The 22,227-nt window shown below is 34.2% G+C and overlaps 2 protein-coding genes across 3 annotated transcripts in view; one reads left to right on the top strand and one right to left on the bottom strand.

Annotated features, from left to right (window-relative positions):
• Nucleotides 1-16,823, top strand: part of gulp1b (GULP PTB domain containing engulfment adaptor 1b) — a 68,411-nt gene extending 51,588 nt beyond the window's left edge. Inside the window, exons 5-12 of one of the 2 annotated variants that reach the window (XM_051111939.1) lie at nucleotides 755-853; nucleotides 4,329-4,466; nucleotides 4,558-4,674; nucleotides 7,745-7,831; nucleotides 8,086-8,271; nucleotides 10,673-10,808; nucleotides 11,174-11,268; nucleotides 15,050-16,823. In XM_051111939.1, coding sequence (XP_050967896.1) covers nucleotides 755-853; nucleotides 4,329-4,466; nucleotides 4,558-4,674; nucleotides 7,745-7,831; nucleotides 8,086-8,271; nucleotides 10,673-10,808; nucleotides 11,174-11,268; nucleotides 15,050-15,121 — 930 coding nt within the window. In that variant the 3' untranslated portion in view covers nucleotides 15,122-16,823. The remainder of the gene's footprint in view (nucleotides 1-754; nucleotides 854-4,328; nucleotides 4,467-4,557; nucleotides 4,675-7,744; nucleotides 7,832-8,085; nucleotides 8,272-10,672; nucleotides 10,809-11,173; nucleotides 11,269-15,049) is intronic. The other variant, XM_051111940.1, reaches the window with a different exon arrangement.
• A 190-nt stretch (nucleotides 16,824-17,013) lies between these two features.
• col5a2b (collagen, type V, alpha 2b) overlaps nucleotides 17,014-22,227 on the bottom strand; it is a 33,446-nt gene continuing 28,232 nt past the window's right edge. The window contains exons 52-54 of the mRNA XM_051113418.1: nucleotides 19,872-20,059; nucleotides 19,467-19,709; nucleotides 17,014-17,789 (exon numbers count right to left, since the gene is read on the bottom strand). Of these exons, the coding sequence (XP_050969375.1) occupies nucleotides 17,643-17,789; nucleotides 19,467-19,709; nucleotides 19,872-20,059 (578 nt within the window). The 3' untranslated portion in view covers nucleotides 17,014-17,642. The remainder of the gene's footprint in view (nucleotides 17,790-19,466; nucleotides 19,710-19,871; nucleotides 20,060-22,227) is intronic.

The raw sequence follows: 22,227 nt of genomic DNA, 5'->3' as shown, positions 1-22,227 counted from the left end.
GATATTATGTAAAAATCATGTTCCATGAAGATATTTTGTAAATTTCCTACCGTAAATATATCAAAACTTAATTTTTAATTAGTAACATGCATTGCTAAGAACTTAATTTAGATAACTTTAAAGGCGATTTTCCTCAATATTTATTTTTTTGGCACCCTCAGAATCCAGATTTTCAAATAGTTGTATCTCCTCCAAATATTGTCCTCAATTTCAAAAACATTGACCCTTATGACTGGGTTTGTGGTCTAGGGTCACCAATGGCATAGAATAGTACATAGAATATGGGTCTTTTTTTTTTTAGCTGATGAACCACTTTACATGGCCCCAGCAACCCCTAACATTGGAAAACTCCTGTCACATTTCCTTTAGAAAACATATTGTTTTGAAACATCTGTGTTGATATTTAATAATTGGACCAAACAGTCAATACACAAGACTCTGCTTATAACTAAAACTGTTTATGAGACTGAAATAAAGCTGTTACTCATTCACGTTGGGATTTTTAGGGGACAGATTAAGGGCACAATAAAAATGTCCTTTTCCTGGGCGATATTTCTCGCGGCCAATTTATGTCCAGCTTTGGACTTTGTGCAGGCCAGTGCATTGCTCTAGAGACATTTTTGAGAACCTCATTTCACCTGATGCTCTACTGCTCTCCAGCAGCCTTTAAAAAATAGTGAACACCTCTGGCTCTGCTTTTCCCTTGATAGTATGTACTTGCACAGCATGTGCTGAATCACTTTTGCTTCCTCAGTTTCAAAGGCACATCAAGAAGTCAGAGGGGCAGAAAACTCCTAAAGTAGAGCTTCAGATCTCTATATATGGTGTGAAGATACTGGATCCTAAAACCAAGGTAGGTTTTCTTAAGTATAAAAAATCATCTTCAGTCACAGGAAGCGCTTTATGAATAAAGATAAAACCACATAGTTGATGTGATTTCATGCATGGCAACCCTAATTTAGACTTGAAAAGTCACAGTAATTTATTCAGCCCCATGAACTACCCATTCCCATCCTCACACCTGCTCTGACAGACCAATGAAATGCAATTTAGCAGAAAATTAAACGTGCTATCTTATCTTTCAAACATTTACTGTTTAATGTCATGCCAATTAAGTGCCGTTAGCACAACTGACAGAATTATTTCATTCCGATACTAAAATAATTTAACTAATTCAGCAACTAAAGTAACCAATTAGCACTTGATAAATGCATTTAGATGTGTTTGTTCAAAACAAAATAGCTCTGTCAGGATCTGAAAAGAGAGCCAAAGTTTGTGAACAGTAGTTGTTAGAAATATCATAAATAAGATCTCTCAGATGTTTCTTCAAAAAAAATCTTTTTGTATTATCAATTATGAATTAGCCTTTGTTTAGAATTTCTTCTTTCTCTTCACATTACTACAATAACATGTAGACCCAAACAATTAAAAAGCTAGTATACTGTGGAAAACAAACTTGTTAAGAATACAGAACATATATACAGAATATTTTCCATTTCAAAAGCAAAAGTTGTTTAATAGCAGAATCTTCTCACATGAGAAATGGTTTCTGTTGTCATGTGTAACGTGAGATGTTGTTGTAGATAGACTCGCAGTATCTGCACTAGCACAGGAAATCAGTAATAACCAAGGGCAATCGCTTCTGGGCATCAGGATTGCTTCTGGGCATTTAATGCTCAATGGGGAAAGACTTAACACTAAGTGAATTTGCGATCGTGTTTGAAATTTCATTACGGTACCCCTCCTTAGACTTCATTGAGTTTATGCTATAACGCTTGTCAGTTTGAATGAGTGAGAAGACATGCAGAGTGAATGCATGAATCACGTCAGCTGTGAAACAAACACTTTTTCATCAATATACTGTATTAATCATCTTTTACAATTCATAAACCTCATTTTAAATTTTAAACATGTCCCTTTCAAATGCACAATGTGTTTGTCCATGTCAAGGATTCTTTTATTGGATGTTATTGGATTTTCTCTCAAATTAAACAGTAAATGGAGATCAGAAATGGGCCTTTGAGAACTTGATTGTTATGCAATATAATTTATAGATGAGGGGTCATACTTACATCCAAGTGAAAATAAATTTACTTGGTTAGTGTAAATATTGTAGTCAAGTCACCATTATTTTTATATGTATTTATACAGTATACAGTTGAGGTCAAAGGTTTACATCCCCCTTTTGGTTATTATTTTAAAATAAGAGGGATCAAACAAAATGCGTGTTTTTGTTAATTAATATTGACATAAGATATTTCACATAAAAGATTTTGAGATTTTGATTTTGAGATCCATCTTTTCACTCTGAGGACAACTGAGGGACTCGTATGTAACTATTACAGAAGGTTCAAACATTCACTGATAATCCAGAAGGAAAAACAATGCATTAAGAGCTGGAGGGTGAAAACTTTTGGAATTTGAAGATCAGGGTAAACTTAATTTATTTTGTCTTCTGGGAAACATGTAACTATCTTCTGTAGCCTCTGAAGGGCGGCACTAAATGAAAAAATATGATATTTAGGCAAATTAAGAAAAAAAGTGTACATCTCCCCCGGGTCTTAATGAATGTTTTTCCTTCTAAAAAACTTCAGCGAGCGTTTGAATCTTCTGTAATAGTTACATATGAGTCCCTCAATTGTCCTCAGTGTGAAAAGTTGGATCTCAAAATCATACAGTCATTTTTGGAAAGGGTTAAAATACAAAAAATGCTAATAAGATCACAGTATTAAGCATTAAGTGTATGTAAACTTTTGAACTGAGTCATTTTTATTAATTCAACTATTATTTTCTCTTGTGGACTATATGTAAACATCTTCTACGTGAAATGTCTTTTTCAGGTCAGTACCAAATAAACAATAACAGATTCTGAAAGAGGGGTGTAAACTTTTGACCTTACTGTATATTATTTATTTATATATAACTGTAACCAGTTAACATAGCCATAAGCTTCTCTGACGGTGCTGAGTGATACAATGTATCCCCATCAGATCTTGACAATGCTCAACTCAGCATCTACAGTTGTCAAACAGGGTTTTCATTGTTTGTGTTCATAAAAAAGGTGGCAGTCCAGAGCTGGAATGTGATATTTTGAATGTTTTGATGAAAGCTTGTTATCAGTGGCTGAAGGCAACAGCTTAATGTTCTTGTGCACAGAACTACACACAGACAAATGCTTCAGTCTATTGCTTTTAATTTCAGCAAAATCACAAAAGAAAATGTGTGTCTCCAGTTTTGATAAACATACATTGACAAACATCTGCAATTTTGCTTTATTAAGGTAATATTTTATCCAAAAATGTCAATTTGATGAAAAGTGTACTCACCCTCAGGCTTTTCAAAATGTAGATGAGTTTGTTTCTTCATCGGAACACATTCAGAGAAATTTTGCATTTGCTCACTAATGAATGGGTGCCGTCAGAATGAGAGTCCAGTCACGACAGTCAATAATCCACAAGTAATCCACACGACTCCAGTACATCAATTAACATTTGATGAAGTGAAAAGCTGCATGTTTGTAATAAACAAATCCATCATGAAGACGTTTTAACTTTAAACCATTGCTTCTGGCCAAATTATGTGTCTGTGATCCATAATAACACTTTCAGTGAAAGAGTCCATCACTTGTAAAACTTAAAAATGCCTTAATGATTAATTAGTTTATTACAAACACATAGCTTTTCAGTTCACAAGACATTAATAATGGACTGAAGTCATGTGGATACTTGTAGATTATTGTGATGTTGTTTGGACTCTCATTCTGATGGCACCCATTAACTGCAGACTATCCATTGGTGAGCAAATGATTTAATGCTAAATTCCTCCAAATCTGTTAGGATGAAGAAATAAACTCATCTACATTTCGCATGGCCTGAGGGTGAGCATATTTTCAGCAATTTCTCATTTTTGGGTGAACCTTTCCTTCAAAACAACATGTTACTTTAGGTCGTATTAAATGAATCGGTCAGCAAGAGTTATTGCAGCCTCAGTTCTGTTTAATGAGTTCATAACAATTTGTGATGCATACCACTTTTTAAAGCAATGTAACCTCTTATGCATGTAAAATGCATGTAAATGCGCATGTCAAAACTGTATCTGTCATTTGCTGTTAATATTGCAGAAACTTCTGAAAAAAGTTAATACATTTAATTAATTAAACATAAATGAGAACAGATAATTCTCCCAGGCTATAAAGAGACTTTATATATAAACCTCTGAGCAATTAATTTTTCCTCTGGGCTGTTTTCGATTTGTTGCCTTTTGCTTCAAAATAGGTCAGTCATACCAGTGAGCTTTTCATCTCAGTTCAACTCTCCTTCCTGTTCCAGGAGATGCAGCATAACTGCCAACTTCACAGAATGTCCTTCTGTGCAGACGACAAAACAGATAAAAGAATCTTCACCTTTATCTGCACAGAACCCGAAACGAAGAAACACCTGTGTTACGTGTTTGACAGTGAAAAATGTGTAAGTAAATAAGCTTGTAATATTTAGCCAAAGTTACATACGCAGAAATCTGGTTTGCTTAATGATTGCAGTGTGTGCAAATCTCACCCAGGCGGAGGAGATCACTCTCGCTATTGGACAAGCCTTTGATCTCGCCTACAAAAAGTTCCTAGAGTCTGGTGGGAAAGATGTAGAGACGAGAAAACAGATTGGAAACCTTCAGAAACGAGTAAGATTATGTTCTTGGAATATTGCTCACGCGTTTGAGATATAGATATGAGCCCAGAATAGATTCTCAAACACATACCAGGGGAATTTTTCAACTATTGGCACTTTTGGTTTTATATTGCTAAGGTTATTACACAGCTAGTATTATACAGTATGAATCCTGAACACACACAGTTACATATTTTAAAACTTTTTGCATAATTTGACTAAATTATAATAAAAATATTCTTTGGTATTTAACATTATTTAAAAGAGAAGTCCACTTCCAGAACAACAATTTACAAATAATTTACTCACTCCCTTGTCATCCAAGATGTGCATGTCTTTCTTTCTTCAGTCATAAAGAAACTGTGTTTTTTTTTTTTTGAGGAAAACATTTTAGCATTTTTCTCCATATAATGGACTGATATGGTGCCCCAATTTTGAACTTCCAAAATGTAGTCTAAATGTGGCTTCAATCGATCCCAAATGCGGTTGTAAACGATCCCAGCCGAGAAAGAAGGGTCTTATTTAGCGTAACAATTATTTTTTATTAAAAATAATACAATTTATATACTTTCTAATGCCAAACATTTGTCTAGTCTTACTCTGCCTGGACTGCTTTTGCTCCGGTTCATGTTCTCCTTTGACTTTGAAATCATCCTGTATCGCTGTTTTACCTTTTTTGTTAGGGGTGTTTGATCTTCTCTGCATGTTCACTTTGCAAAGACTTGGTCGGAACTTCTGCAGTGATGTAGGATGATTTTGAAATGCTTTTTGAAGTTGAGGGAGAAAATACGGTCTGAGCTTTTCGACATACCCTAACTGTCTTGAGTCAGAATACACAGAGTGCAGGGAGAGAAAGGCAAGATGAGCGTTTGAGATTAAAAAGTTTTTAAATTGTGTTTTTTAAATGAAAATACCCAATCTTTTCAAATAAGACCCTTCTTCCTCGGCTGGGATTGTTTACAACCGCATTTGGGATCATTTGAAGCCGCATTTAATCTGCATTTTGGAAGTTCAAAATCGGGGAACCATATCAGTCCATTATATGGAGAAAAATGCAGAAATGTTTTCCTCAAAAAACATAATTTCTTTATGACTGAAGAAAGAAAGACATGAACATCTTGGATGACAAGGGGGTGAGTACATTATATGTGAATCTTTGTTTTGGAAGTGGACTTCTCCTTTAAAGGGATAGTTCACCCAAAAATGAAAATTCTGTCATTAATTACTCACCCTCATGTCGTTCCAAACCCATAAGACCTTTTTGGTTTGTCTTTGAAACACAAATTATTTTTGTTTGGATGAAGTTAGATAGTTGTTATTTTTGTTTTCTTTGTGCACAAAAAGTATTCTTGTAGCTTCATATTATTAAGGTTGAACCACTGATGTCACATGGACTATTTTAGCAATTTTTTAATTAACTTTCTGGGCTTTGAACGTGTCAGTTGTGTTGCTGTCTATGCAGGATCAGAAAGCTCTCGGATTTCATCAAAAATATCTTAATTTGTGTTCTGAAGATGAACAAAGGTTTTACAGGTTTGGAATGACATGAGAGTGAGTAATCAATGACAGAATTTGCATTTTTTATTAAACTAACCCTGCTGTCTCTGTTAACCAAGTACACTTCGTTATAGGCAATATTTTTGTTTGATTACAATTGTAGGTCTTTTTAAAATGCAATTCGTACATAATAAATATTGAAATTGTTATTGTGTATTTAACTTTTAATAAAATAATTCACATTTAGTAATTCATTTTTATACATTATTTTAATTATTTTTATACATAATTTTAATACATTTTTCTATTAGAGATTTTAATAGGTTTGAATGTGGGTCTAAGACAAAAGTTATTTAAAAAGCAACAAAAGTAAATGATGAAAGTTTCCAAGACTGTTTTAATATCATCTTCAAGTTTAAAGCAGTTAGTTTTTCATAAAAATCAACCCTTGAGACATAAAAGTGCCTGAAGTTGAAGAAACACCCATCAATTTGAGAGTTGATTCTTGGAAGCATGTCAACAAACAACAACATGGAGGAAAGCTTGCGGTTGTTTTGCACTGATTTGTACAGAACAAGGGGGAAAAAATAAGTAAAATGCTTGGGGAGAGATGGGGAACAAACTTTTTGTAGACTGGTGCGCACAAGGGTTTAAAAAGATGAAGAAACTTATTTGGGTTGTTGTCAATAAATAGTTTTCATCTAACGAGAATTAGTCTTGCGTACTACAAACTTTGCTAATGTCAGTCTGTGAATCCTCATGGCATTAGTGAATACTAAAAATATAAAAAGTACAGCTTACATGTGCAGGCCCGTACCAACAATTATCACTTTCTTAGGATAAATATCTCAAAGTTAATCCATTTAAAGGGATAGTTCACCCAAAAAGTACAATTCTGTCATAACACCCTCATGTCATTTCAAACCTGTAAGACCTTCGTTCATCTTCGCAACACAAATTAAGATATTTTTGTTTAAATCCGAGAGCTTTCTGACCCTGCATAGACAGCAACGCATCTGACACGTTCAAAGCCCAGAAAGGTAGGAAGGACAATGATACAATAGTCCATGAACATAGTAGTTACATTGCTGTCTTTGCAAGGAGAAGCTCTTGAATTTCATCAGAAATATCCTAATTTGTGTTCCGAAGATGAACGAAGGACTTATGGGTTTGGAACGACATGAGGGTGAATAATTAATGACAGAATTTTCCTTTTTGGTGCACGGTCCCATTAAATAATCCTTTCTACAGACTTTGCAGCTTTCAGTCTTTTCTGACGGCTGTGCTGAAGAATCAGAGATTTAGCTCTCCCCCGATTCTGATTCCAGTGTAAATACAATTACTGTACCCTGCATTACAATGTCTGCATAAATGCTCCTTTTCATAATTTATACTGTATGCCACTTAAAATGCAGCTTCCTTTGAAGTGTAAATATGAGTATAGATAGGCAAATGTAACCAGAATTTCACTGGCTCATAATCCCGTGAGCAGGCTGCGGGGGCGTCCCGTATCCCAAAGACTGTTTTCATGTGATTGACAAATGAAATGTGAATCTTTTTGTGCAATGTGCTTATGTTAATTGAAGATCCAGGATTTGGAGATGGAGAACTCAAAACTGAAGAAGAAGCTTAAGGAGCTGGAGGATCAGCTGATGGATTCTCGCTGCTCGCCAGTACGTTTTGTAGGAAATTAGATTTGCTTATCATTCCAGTCGAATGCTGCTGTTTCCTGCCAATCTCAATGATTCTGCTCTCTTTCAGTTCATCAAAATGTGTTTGTTTTTCTCTTCTATCTACCCCGCCATTTGTTTTTCCCTTTTTCTCCATTCCAATCTCTTTTTGTCTCTCTCTGTCTCTATTCCCAACCCCCAGTGCCCTTTTTCAGCACCTGCATGTTAATGTCTCTAATGAGCCGTACATTTTGCAGAAGCCGTCTGCCTTGTCCTGGTGTGGTGATGATGTCACATCACTGTCCAGCCTAGAGATCTCCTCTGTCACTCTAACGCCTGTCAGCTCACCCGATTCCAGCCAATCAGCAAGCTTGCTCACCCCGCCTCCTGCTAAGCCCACCCACTCACAGCCCACAAGTGGTTACATCGTGCCACGACCTCGTGTAAATGTCTCGTACACAAAAAATAACACAGTGCACTTTGCATGTGATTCAATTACAAATTTTCATGCTTCAAACAAGGGATAGTGCAGCCCAAAATGAAAATTTTGTTGTCATTTATTCTAATGTGTTTCCAAACCTGCAGGGCCTTTTTCTTCCATGAAACAAAAAAGGAGTTGTTTTGCAGAATGTCCAGAACGCACTTTCCATACTATGACAGTAAATGAGAACAAAGAAATAGACAAAAAGCACCATAAAGATACCATACAACTGGTCCGTATGAATCATGCAATATATTATTTAGTCTTCTGAAACTAGACTACCGGTCAGTTTCAGTTTTTGATTTTTAGATTTTTTGTTTTTTTTTAAAGAAGTCTCTTCTGCCCACCAAGCCTGCAATTTATTTGATCCAAAATACAGCAAAAGCAGTAATATTGTGAGATATTTTTACTATTTAAAAAAAAACTTAAAAATGTATTTTGTTCCTGTGATCAAAGTTAAATTTTCAGCATCATTACTTCAGACTTTAGTGTCCCATAATCCTTCAGAAATCATTGTAATATGCTGATTTGCAGTTTAAGAAACATTTATTATTATTATTATCAATATTTAAAACAGTTGAGTAAATTTTTTCAGGATTCTTTGATGAATAAAAAAAAGATCCAAAGATCAGCATTTATCTGAAATAAAAAGCTTCTGTAACATTATACACTATACCATTCAAAGACATTTTAGAAATTACTACTTTTATTTAGCAAGGATGCTTTAAATTGATCAAAAGTGATGATAAAGACATTTAAACATCAAAGGAACCTGCAAAAATTCTACTCAGCTGTTTTCAACATGTTTTTGGAGCAGCAAATCAGAATATTAGAATGATTTCTGAAGGATCATATGATGCTAAAAACAGCTTTGAAATCACAGGAATAAATTACATTTTAAAATATATTCAAATAGAAAACAGTTATCTTAAATAGTAAAAATATTTCAAAATTTTACTGTTCTTGCTGCACTTTGGATCAAATAAATGCAGGCTTGGTGAGAAGAAGAGACTTCTTTAAAAACATTTAAAAAAAAAAACTTTTGGCTGGTAGTGTATATAGTAGACCAAACCATGGGTGAACTATTGTCTACTCAGTGGTTCTGAATTTTTTGGTGACACCTATTTTTGAAAGTCAAAAACTTTCCGTATTAGATATTCTAAAAATTACAATTATTAATTTAACTAATACTTAAAATTAAATAAGCAGTAAGCCAACAACTACAGAAACTTCTTATAATACTAGATGGTTTTATGTTTCAAATGAATAGTTTTGAATGACAAAAATTGTTTGTATGTAACTTTTTATAAGTAGGCCTACATTATTCTGTTGTGTTCGGTTAACTTCTGTGTTGCAAAGAACAAAAAAACATTACATATAAAGTAAATGAATAAGTAGTACTGCTTTGCAGATGCAATATAAAAGGAACAGGTCTAAAATAATAATTTTTAAAGGTTGTTGACACTGACTCACCTTCATATTTCTCCAAACCTGAAGTGTTTTCATTCGTGAAACACAAGATGGTGATTTTTAACTGTAAAGCTCTGAAAAGCACATCAAATTACAGTAAAAGTAGTCCGTATTTGTATGTATTTGCGTTATTCAGTCTTCGTTTCAAGTAATAATTGAAGGCAAATTGTTTCCTCACCCATTTGTTCCTGGCACATCTGCGATAATGTTGTTTGTACGCCATACTTAAAGAAATAGTTCACCCCAGAATGAAAGTTCTATCATAATTTAAGAAGAAACTAAAACAAACCTCATTTGTGACCCTGGACCACAAAACCAGTCTTAAGTTGCATGGGTAAATTTGTAGCAATAGCCAAAAATACATTGTATGGGTCAAAATGATCAATTTTTCTTTTATGCCAAAAATCATTAGGATATTAAGTTCCATTAAGATATTTTGTATATTTTCTACCTTAAATATATCACAACTTGATTTTTGGTTAGTATATAATCAATAGTTGTATTTCGGCCAAACATTGTCCTATCCTAACAAAGCATACATCAATGAAAAGCTTACTTATTCAGCTTTCAATGATGTATAATTCTCAATTTCGAAAAATTGACACTTATGACTGGTTTTGTGGTCCAGGGTCACATTTGTTTTCGCGTCTGTCATTAATGCGGTACATTTAAATGGTGAAAATCAACAAGATTTCATAGCTAGGGAAGTCTCCACAGTTTTTGAGAACCACTGCTTAAACCTTGTTCTTACTTAAAAGGAAAAAAAAACATTGTGATAAAATGTGTACATCGGATTTACAGTTAAATGTTTATCACACGGATGGAGTCTGATCTTGCATTTGGACTGGTTTTGACGCCTTTAACACGTTTTACTCTTATATCCACATTATTAGGCTGGAAGCATACAAGCTAGAGCACCCTCTACTGACATATTCGATATGGTTCCATTCACCCCCGAATCTCCAATAACAAGACGATTGAACTGCAACGGCATCTCATCTCCGCACCTGCCTCCAAAAAAAGACAGAGGTGGGGGCTCTTTATTTCTGCTGTCTCACTTAGATGAATGTGTTACATTTTCAAGCGCCTGAGGGCAAAATCTATAATTGCTAATGTAATATGCTTCTCCATAAAAGGGTCCATTTGACTTGAAAACAAATGAAGCCAGAGTATAGATGTGGGATGGAGACATTTGTTAGTATGCCGCTGTGAATTTCGCTAATAATTTGTTTTTGTGTATATACAGTAATTATATAATATGAATTTTTATTTGTGTATGTAAATATAATTGTAAAGTTTTAAACTGTGCAAGGGGTGATCCATGAACTATTGCACATTCAGTGGGTGTTTGCTAAATGACAAATGATTTACTAGTTTGTCTGATTGTGCTGTAGATATCGATCTGTTTGGAGCAGAACCATTTGATCCGTTCATTTGTGGACCTGCTGTCTTCACCCCAGACATCCAGTCCAAACTGGAAGAGATGCAGGTGAGCACATTTAGTTAAAGCTGTTTTATTTTTGTGGAACCATGCAAGTACTAAACATCATAGGATTGAACCACAGTACTACGGTACTTGTGTATGTATCATGAAGTTTTAATTTGGGCTTTGACGCAGTGTGCAAATTTAAAGGCTGAAAATGAGTGTAAATAATTTTGAACCTGTTGCTCACATGCTTTGAAGTAGGATTATGACAGAATTCTTGATACAGGAAAGAGAAACGCTCTCAGTAATATGTCATAAACATGTAAACAGCAGAAGCAGCCAACATGATTGGCAGACAATATTAATAGATCAAAGGATGCAGTATTTGGCTGGCAGCAGTCACCCCACTCTATTATAGACCGGTTTTAATTCCGATCTTAATAATCCAGAGGATTATGAAAGTTTCCGTTTCTGAGGACATTGTACTTGTGATGAGATTATTAGATTCTTTAAGTGCACTTATGTGTCTGTAAACCGTTATCCTGAATAATTCAATTATCTTCATCTCTCCTTTCACCCTAAATGCCACCCCCAACCTCTCAGCGGCAGAGATGGTTTGTACTTGTTGTGTGTCCTCTATTGTTCTGATATGGTTTTACAAGATATACATTTCGATTTACAAGCATGATTTTTGTCGTCTATTTTTGGTTTTATTGAATGTCTTAAAGAAATATGAAAATTCTGTCATTAATTACTCACCCTCTTGTTGTTTCAAACCTGTAAGACTGTTCATTTTCAGAACATAAATTAAGGTATTTTTTAAAATGAAACCCTCCATAAACAGCAAGGTTTTAGCACAGAAACGTAGTAAGGACAAATATTTTTTGTAAGTGTTGTCATGATACCAAAATTTTGACTTACGATACGATACCCGACTAAAATATCACGATACTACTACTGAACCGATACTACGAAAAAAAACATAGAACAACAGGAAAATAATTGAATAATAGATCATCCAAATGGAGACCATAGTTATTTTATCAATTAAAACTAAGCATTTCATTCCCCCTTTAATAAAAAAAATAAAGTAATATTAATCACATGCCAGTGCAGCTACACAGGATTATGGTGAACAACTACTGAGCCTACAGGTATGTAGAGATCTTTGCTATATTGGTAAGTTAGCTTAAAGGATAAAGCCAAATCTTATTTTATGGTATAGTAATTTTATTTCACAACAACAATTTATATCATGACATAGTTATTTTTTTGTTATTTTATCTTTGTTATTAATAATAAGATCCTAGATGCAAGTGACAAACTAAAGGACAACTACAAAACAAATAAGAAACAAATAAAATAAAGAGGGCCCTATGAAATCTGTTTTATTTTTCCCAAATTCCATTTAAATTTTCCTAGACTCTATTTTAATGGTTACATAAAAAAGTATTTATCAAAAAGCAAGTCTAATCAATTGAAATCATGAAACTTGCAGAATTTAACAGCAATTTATTATTGTTATTATTATTTTTTTTTTTATTAATTACATGTTTTTAAGGCCCTATGAAATACGCTTTATTATTTTTCTCAAATTCATTTTTGTTTGTGAATCTCTGTTTTCCATTAATTTTCTGGATTCTATTTTAATCGTTTCATTACGTTTTAATAATCAAAAGCATGTCTAATGAATTTATAAAGGATAATTAGATTTGATAAAGAATTAATTTATTATAGGATATTTATTTCTCTTTTTTTTTCCGAGAAATACTGTGTTGTGTATTTACAATTTTCTGGTAAATAAATTCTGGTAAATATTTGTTTTCAGGTAAATATTCCTTCAACATTGTTTTCATAATATTTTTATTATTAATAATAGTACTATCTTTACATTACGTAATATATAAATATATTTCTGACTGTCAAGTTAAACCGAAATTTTATTTTGACAGGTTGCTGTGATGACCTTTAGGGTCTTCATTATATGACGATAGTTTTCCGCAAAAGAAACAGTAAAATGCTAATGAAGTGACTCTCAGAGCAGTTCTAGAGATTATGTTCATGTGTTAATGTACTCATTTATTGAGGCGGCAGAGGCTGAAAACACCGTGAGCGTCACGCGTATGTGTATAGTAAACAAAACAGCATCTGCGCCATTCACTAACACAGACACGCAGAAATACGGCTCTTATTAAAATGCGTTCTTAAAGTACCGGTACTACTAAAATGCGTAATCGTTCCGTTTTTAAAAGCAGGGTATCGCGATACTTTTTAAGTACCGGTATATCGTGCAACACTATTTTTGTGTGCAAACTGTTTGAAACTTCATAAAATTACAGTTAAACCACTGATGCCACATGGACTAGCCTATTTTAACAAAGTCCTTACTACGTTTTTGCGTATTGGTCTTGCTGGAGGGTCAAAGAGCTCTTAGATTTCATCAAAAATATCTTAATGTTCCAAAAATGAAGGTCTGAAGGTCTTACAGGTTTGGAACGACATGAGGGTGAGTAATTAATAACAGAATTTTCATTTTTGGGTAAACTATTCCTTTAATATATTAAACCAACATTATTTTTTAAAGTATCTTTCTCTATGAGAAAGTATAAAAGGTTCTGCAGATTCTGTGTGGTGCTGGTTATTGCATGCATGCTGTCTGTATTTTCTGAACTGAAACTTAAACTTGTTTTACACACACATATAAGCAGTACTGTGCAGCTGCAAGTAGTTTCAGCTCTAAGATTATTTTTCAATGTGCATACAGAAAAAAAAAATGCACTATCCAGTGAGAATGTGCGCTCACAGAGACCCATTCCTAAATGCTGCTTGTATTCCGGCTGCATTCATGAAAGTCAACATTTCACAACCACAGTTAAAAATTCTGCCACTTGCGTGTGCAATGTGGTTCTGAATGTTCTTAAATGTTCTTAATGTTTCTTAAAAATTGACATATAATGTACTCACCCCTTGTCATCCAAGATGTTCATGCCTTTCTTTCTTCAGTCGTAAAGAAATTGTCTTTTTTTGAAGAAAACATTTCAGGATTTTTTTTTCCATATAGTGGACTGCTGTGGTGCCCCAAATTTGAACTTCCAAAATGTAGTTTAAATGCAGCTTCAAACAATCCCAAATATGGTTGTAAATGATCCCAGCTGAGGAAGAAGGGTCTTGTCTAGCGAAACGATCGGTTATTGTCATAAAAATAATACAATTTATATACTTTAATGTCAAACGCTCGTCTTGTCTTGCTCTGCCTGAACTGTTTTTGTTCCAGGTTCATGACAGTTAGGGTATGTCCAGAAACTCCCATCTCATGTTCTCCCTTAACTTCAGAATCGTGCTATATCGCTGTTTTACCTTTTTTGTTAAGGGTGTTTGATCTTCTTTGCATGTTCACTTTGCAAAAACTGGGTCGGTACTTCTGCAGCGACTTAGGATGATTTTGAAATGATTTTTGAAGTTAAGGGAGAAAATACGATTGGAGTTTTTCGACATACCCTAACTGTATTGAACCAGAATACATGGAGTTCAGGGAGACAAGATGGGTGTTTGAGATTAAGAAGTATTTAAATTATCGTTTTGCTAGATAAGACCCTTCTTCCTTGGCTGGGATCGTTTACAACCACATTTGGGATCGTTTGAAGCCACAGTTAAACTGCATTTTGGAAGTTTAAACTCGGGGCACCATAGCAGTCCATTATATGGAAAAAAATCCTGAAATGTTTTTCTCAAAAAACATAATTTCTTTATGACTGAAGAAAAAAAAAGGGATGAACACTGACATTGACCTTATTGCGTGTTTATATTGAGCTCACAGTTTCGTTCGTATTTGTTGTTTTGGCAGGAGGGGTTCCAAATGGGACTGACTCTAGAGGGGACGGTGTTTTCACTGGACCAGGTGGACAGCCGATGCTGATTTTGGAAAGACATTTTTGTATATGCTGTGATTATTGACCACAAAACCCTCAAAAATCACATATTTAAATATTTGATTTTGAATCGAGTTTGAAAGAAGTTTAGCAGGAGCCTCAAAAAAAGGTCTGTAAAGGTCATTTCTATTTTTATATGATCAAATCAGCATTTCAGATTGTACATACATATGATTTGTGTATTTTAACTTCTTAATCTTGTAACAGAAACTGTGAGAGAAACACAAAATGTGCTCTAGCACTTTCTAGAAATTTTCTAGAGTTTTGACCAAATTTAGACTGTTTAAATTCATTGATGGCCAGAAGTTGTGTTTAAAATCTTTTATACCAAATTATAAAATATATATATATATATAGGCCATTCTACAGAATTGGTGCAAACTGCTGTCCCACAACCAAAACATCAGGAAATATTTCTCTGTCCCTCTCTCTCATAGCTACAAGGTGTGAGTAGATAGGTCTTATCATTTACTACCAAACACCTTTTTTTCTATAATTTAGCTGACTTTTTTTTGGAGTTTTTCCATAATGTTTAGTTTTTATTTGTGTACAACTGTTCAGAACTGTGCTAGCTAACCATGTGCTGATTAGCATCTTTGAGCTAGGTTCAAAAGTATATAAAATTCCCCAAAAAACAAAGAAGTCACTACCGAAACTCAAACTCCAACACCAAATGTTTCGGTAGTGACATCTTTGTTTTTTTGCGTATTATCCCATAAAATTGTCACTAATGAAACAGACACTACCAAAACATGTTATCATTCTTTCGGTAGTGACAAAAGGGAACACATAATCCTCATATTTGGGGGAAATAAACCAAATTTTAGGACAGTTATGCAATCTTTTTGAATTTTGGTATGTTTTAGTAGTGTTTTAGTATGTGGGTTAAAATTCTTCACTACTGCAAATGTGCTGTCATGACCGAAACATGGGATGCTTTGTCAAAAATGAAGTATATTGAATTATCAGCTAAGATGTTATGATAGTTTTTGGTTCAATGTAGATTCAAACTAATGAATCCTTAACTTTGAAATCAGTATGATCAACTTTTTGACTTTTACAAAGACAAATTGGATTCAAAATACAACAAATCTCATAAATAACACTTAAAGTATTATAAATGTAATTGTTATGGATTTACCTCTGAAAATATTTTAATAAAAATAGCAAATATATATAACAATATATTATATATTTACAATCTAGATGTAAGCTAAATCTTAATAGGTTAATATAACCCTTATAATTAAATTATTACTGGTTTGGTAAATTTGAGGTACAAATTTGAGGAGAGGACAAATATTTTAAAACTTTCTGAAAATACAGTATGAGAATTAACTGCACACTGTTACTAGAAATGTGTACTTTTTTTGGAAAAAGACTTTTTTTTTCAGGACATTTCCAACTCTCACTTTGGACCAATTCTGTAGAATGGCCCATATAATGTGGTTCCAGAGGCAGTTGCTCATCTGCAACCATAAACTCTAATATCTAAACTATTTTTTCAGGGTTATAGATTTATCAGCCTTGAAATAAAATCAAAAACTAGTGGGTCTTTAATATGTTCTCCAAGATCATTGCTGAGGTTTGTATTTCCAGATCCTTTTTACTTTCATTGATGGCTGTTTTAATATTTGTTAAATGCGTCTCACTTGCTCTTTGGTGGTGAATAAATGAAAACTGACAGCACACTATAATAACTGTGAATTTTTTTTTTTTTTTTTTTTTTTAACAGCTGCAAACAGTAACTCTAGTAACAGAAAACCATTCTTGTTTTCGGACATTTATTCATGGCAAAAATCAATAGAGGTCTGTTGAAAAGGATTTCAAATGTTTAATTTGGCATTCATTACAAAGAATTGACCCCCCCCCCCCCCACAAGTGCCTGTGCTGTAAAAAGCTGGATAAAGACTTTCTTTGTCGTGTATTATGGGGCTAATGAGCCTTTTAATGAGACCAGCATTGGTTTCTTTGAGAGTTCTCGTTAATAATTAAGTATAAATGAATCATCTGTCCAACAGTTTGCTATCAACAAAAAACAGTAGTTTTCGGGCTTGGGAAGAGCACTGCTGGGGAATTGAATGCAGATATGCTGTCCTGAATAATATCCTACTTTAATACAGCACAAACAAACCCATCTCTCTCGTCTCTCCACTTGACCATCAAAATCCACTTGAAACGACTGAAATTTAAGCGTGAACAACATCTATAAAACAACATACAGATTAGACAGAAAAGGCACAGTCAGATTTGTAAAACACAGGTTTTTGAATTAATTTCAATGAATGTTTTCACCAATTTTTAAATAGCACCTGGTGTATAAAGTATAAATTAAAGGGTCCATATAGTCTCTCATGCACTCGTACACCACAGGCTAGTGGAAACCATCATGAATAATCATGAAATAAAGGTCAGAAATTCCCCAAGGCCCTTACAGACGGTGTTCGACAATAAATACTGTACTGGCTGAGTGCTCAAGTCCAAATGATGATGCTTTTATCCATGGTTTCACGAGAAGCACACATGGCCGATATCGATGCCAAACTCCTGATCTTTGCCACCTACATCCACCGGAGCCAAGTCCACAATGGGCACCCGTGAAAGTGTTTGTGTGCGGTACTCAAAGACGGCCTTGCCCCATTCACCGTTGGGTTTCTGGAGGAAAGAACAAAGAGGAAGCATTGTGAGGTTGTTTTTATTAATAGCATTTTTGCAAAAACAAAACACTTAGAGAATGTTATTCTTGACATTGCCATTAGCGTTGGGGACTAACTAACTCAAGAACTGTTCACAGTGATTCAAAAGATTTGAAGTTTGAAGAAGGAAAATGACAACGGGTCATTCAGTGTGTCAAATAATGTGCCCTTGCTGGATAAAAGTATACAGGTCAAAAGTTTACACCCCCCTTTCAGAATCTGCAAAATGTTAATTATTTGACCAAAATACCAGTGATCATAGTGAGATCAAAATGCATGTTATTGTTTATTTAGTACGACGTAAATGAGATATTTTACAGAAAAGATGTTTACATATACTCCACAAGAGAAAATAATTGTTGAATTAATAAAAATGACCAAAAGTTTACATCCCCTTGATTCTAAATACTGTGTTGTTACCTGAATGATCCACAGTTGTTGTTTTTTTTTGTTTAGTGATAGTTGTTCATGAGTCCTTTGTTTGTCCTAAACAGTTAAACTGCCCGCTGTTCTTCAAAAAAAATCCTTCATGTCCCACAAATTTTTTGGTTTTCCAGCATTTTTGTGTATTTGAACCCTTTCCAGCAATAACTGTATGATTTTGAGATTGATCTTTTCACACTGAGGACAACTGAGGGACTCATTTGCAGCTATTACAGAAGGTTCAAACACTCACTGATGCTCCAAAAGGAGAAACCATGCATTAAGAGCCGGGGGTGAAAACTTTTGAACAGAATGGAGATGTGTACATTTTTCTTATTTTGCCAAAATATCATATTTTTTCCATTTAGTATTTCCCGCCAGAGGCTACAGAAGATACTTACATATTTCCCAGAAGACAAAATAAGTCAAATTTACCCTGATCTTCAAATTCAAAAAGGTTTCACCCCCGGCTAATACATTGTGTTTCCTTCTGGAGCATCAATGAGCGTTTGAAGCTTCTGTAATAGTTGCACATGAGTCCCTCAGTTGCCCTCCGTGTGAAAAGATGGATCTCAAAATCATACAGTCAGTGTTGGAAAGGGTTCAAATACACAAAAATGCTGAAATACCAAAAAATTTGTGGGTTTTCTGAAAAACAGCGGGCAGTTTAACTGTGCAGGACAAACAAGGAAGTAGTGAACAACTATCACTAAACAAGACAAACAAACAAAAACAGCTGTGAATCATTCAGGCAACAACACAGTACTAAGAATAAAGGGGATGTAAACTTTTGAACAGGATCATTCTGATCAATTCATGTTATTTTGTTTTGTGGACTATATGTAAACATCTTTTATGTGAAATATCTTATTCAGGTCAGTACTAAATAATAATTTTTATTTATATGATCCCTAGATTCTGAAAGAGGGATGTAAACTTTTTACTTCAATTTATCTTTCTCTTAAAAAAAAAAAAACTTTTAAATGAAATCAGCATATTAGAATGGTTTCTGAATGATGACACTGAATGGTTCTAGAATAGCAAATTCAAATAAAATGGCAAACAACTGAAATATAGCCTACAATATATAGCTTACTTTTTAAAGGTTTAACTACTTGAGTATTTTTGCAAAGCGGTTTCCCCAACGCTGATTTCCATATTATGTAAATAATAAATGTTGTAAAACAATATAAAGTCAAAAATCTAAACATACAGAGCAGCCGTCCTCTATGACTGTGTACTTCAGACGGTTGTTGCTATATGCCTTGATGTCCTGTCCATCAGAAGCCTTTAGGACTAAAGCCTTCTTCAGATTGCTGTTCTTCTCATCTTTATAGGCCACGCTGTTTTTGCAGTGATAGGTGACGGTCTGTGATGCTTCCTTTGACAGCAGACGGAGAAATCTCAACTGGATGGCTACAGCATTAGCTGGTGCCTCTTTGTTTCCGTAGGTGAACTGAAGAGGAGTAATAAAAGGACAGTAAACTTAACTGCATACTGTAGTTGTACAATGAGACATGTTTTTAGTGTCATATACAAGGCAAAAACTGTACTTTCATTTCTTTGTAATTTCCTTTGTGATGTAATTTGAAATGGTCACCATTGTAATCATATTAACCTTAGTTCCCCGGTTCATGGTTGCTCCATACCAGACTGGTTTTGGTATGCTGGAGCGTGACGTCCACCAGTTCTTTCGTGGGATACTGGCAGGATTGGCAGGTATACAGGTCTCTCCCATTTCCATGTTACAGTACACTTGGATGGCATCTCTAGGGCTGCCCTCATTTGGATCTATCCAGTATTCACCTGTGATACATTGGGAAACTAATTAACACTTGATCCTCACAAATACATTGAAATAAAAAAGGATTTCTTTATGATTATTTAACATATATATCACACACTCGTGCTGTGTTTGTTTTTCATTAAGGGGCAATATTTGCTCCCTGGAATTGATTTCCAGGGGCATTTTTTACATTTGTAAGACCATTTTTTTGATCACCTTATTATTATTAAAACCATACTATGTTGATTTTAATGTAAAATACTTAAATTTACCCAATTACTTTAATCAGTATTTTAAACTGTTTCAATAACGACAGACTTTTTAAAATTGTATCTAAATTATACATGTAAAAACCAGGAGCTCATAGGGCTGCAATATTATGACAAAAATTCTTTTTTTGTAGATTATTGTTCTTTATATTGTAATAATGATTATTAATATCATTATAGAAAACAATATAAAACGTTTTTGTTTTGTTTTGGGCACATCACATTCTGGTTTCACAGACAAACACGTCAGCCTATGAGGTTCTACGTCTAGCACACGTTATGCAAAAACTCCCGTTATAATCACCGAAGATATTAAATTATTTTTTTTAGTTACGTCGTATCTGCACTGTGTTGTTTACAATGAGGGACTTCGCGAGCGTGCGTAATCAACAACAGGCTCAAGCGTTTTCAGCGCTGACTAATCTAAGCGCTTCTGATTGGCCAATGCATTCCTAAGTTCGACAGAAACGCGTTTGATTGGTTATAAGGCTCAACGCTGATGCAGTGTGAGTATGTAAATGTAGACGTAGTGTAAATGTAATTCCGCGAATTGATACTTTTCATTCGACAGCCATAATACGTTGTTTAATTGTGCAGGGGCATTTTTGTTCGTTTTGTTCATTTCTACCACAAACCTTCCTTTAATTTCTGACCCTGGTCAATATGTAAAGCCTCCTGAAAGGTTGGGAATCGTGCAGGTAATTCCTGTCAGATACAACACGACCTTTTTATACTGGGTAGCTGTGGTTTCTGTCTTTCTACTGTCCAATTATGACAATCTTTTTTTATTTCTGTCAACTTTGCTCAATGCAATGACTGACTCTAATTATCACTACAAATTTTGTTTATGGACGGGTAGGAGATTGCTTTTTCACACAATGCCTGTTGGTGTTTCATAACTGTGTTAATTACATAAATGAGATTTTAAAAAAGGTGCTTCAACCCATCTGCAATTAGATTGTGGTTAAAGGCTTGTAACATTCAGTTCCAATGTCTTATTTTTTTTATTTTATAAAGCACACAACCTTAAACGTTTCAAAAAGGTTTTTAAATGGTGTTCCAGGGATCCCCAGGGGGCCACAAAGTGGTTTGCAGAAAATCTGAGAAAAAATACTTTACAAAATATATTTTGTAGGGCCATCACAGCAAAAATGTTAAAGATATTATTTAAATGTTTAACACTATTTTTAACAAAGAAAAAATTAGATTCTATAAATAATGAGTTCTGTTTTGAGCCCTAGTTTTAAACAAAAATAACTACAATTGGCGTCATGAGTTTATATACAGAATCTGCAAAATGTTAGGGATCATACAAAATGCTTGTTATTTTTTTAGTACTGACCTGAATAAGATAATTTACATTTACAAAGAAGTTTACATATAGTCCACAAAAGAAAATAATTGAGAAATTACTGTTTTGTTACCTAAATAATACACAGCTGTGTTTTTTGTTTTTTTTGTTTGTTTAGTGATAGTTGTTCATGAGTCCCCTGTTTGTCCTGAACAGTTAAACTGTCTGCTGTTCCTTCAGGTCCCACAAATTCTTTGATTTTTCAGCATTTTTTTTTCAGAAGAACAACAGTTAGTTTAACTGTTTAGGACAAACAAGGGACTGAACAACATCAGTACACCAAAAAAAAAAAAAAAAAAAAAAAAAAACAGCTGTGGATCATTCAGGTAACAACACAGTATTAAAGAAGAAGTCCACTTCCAAAACAACAAGTAACAAATAATTTACTCACGCCCTTGTCATCCAAGATATTCATGTCTTTCTGTCTTCAGCCATGAAGAAATTATGGTTTTTGAGGAAAACATTTCAGGATTTTTCTCCATATAATGGACTTCATTGGTGCCCCGATTTTGAATTTCCAAAATGTAGTTTAAGTGCAGCTTCAAAGGGCTCTAAATGATCCCAGCCG

This window comes from Labeo rohita, chromosome 6 (assembly GCF_022985175.1).
Source record: "Labeo rohita strain BAU-BD-2019 chromosome 6, IGBB_LRoh.1.0, whole genome shotgun sequence".
Lineage (NCBI taxonomy): Eukaryota > Metazoa > Chordata > Actinopteri > Cypriniformes > Cyprinidae > Labeo > Labeo rohita.
This window is presented reverse-complemented; position numbering and strand designations above follow the sequence as displayed.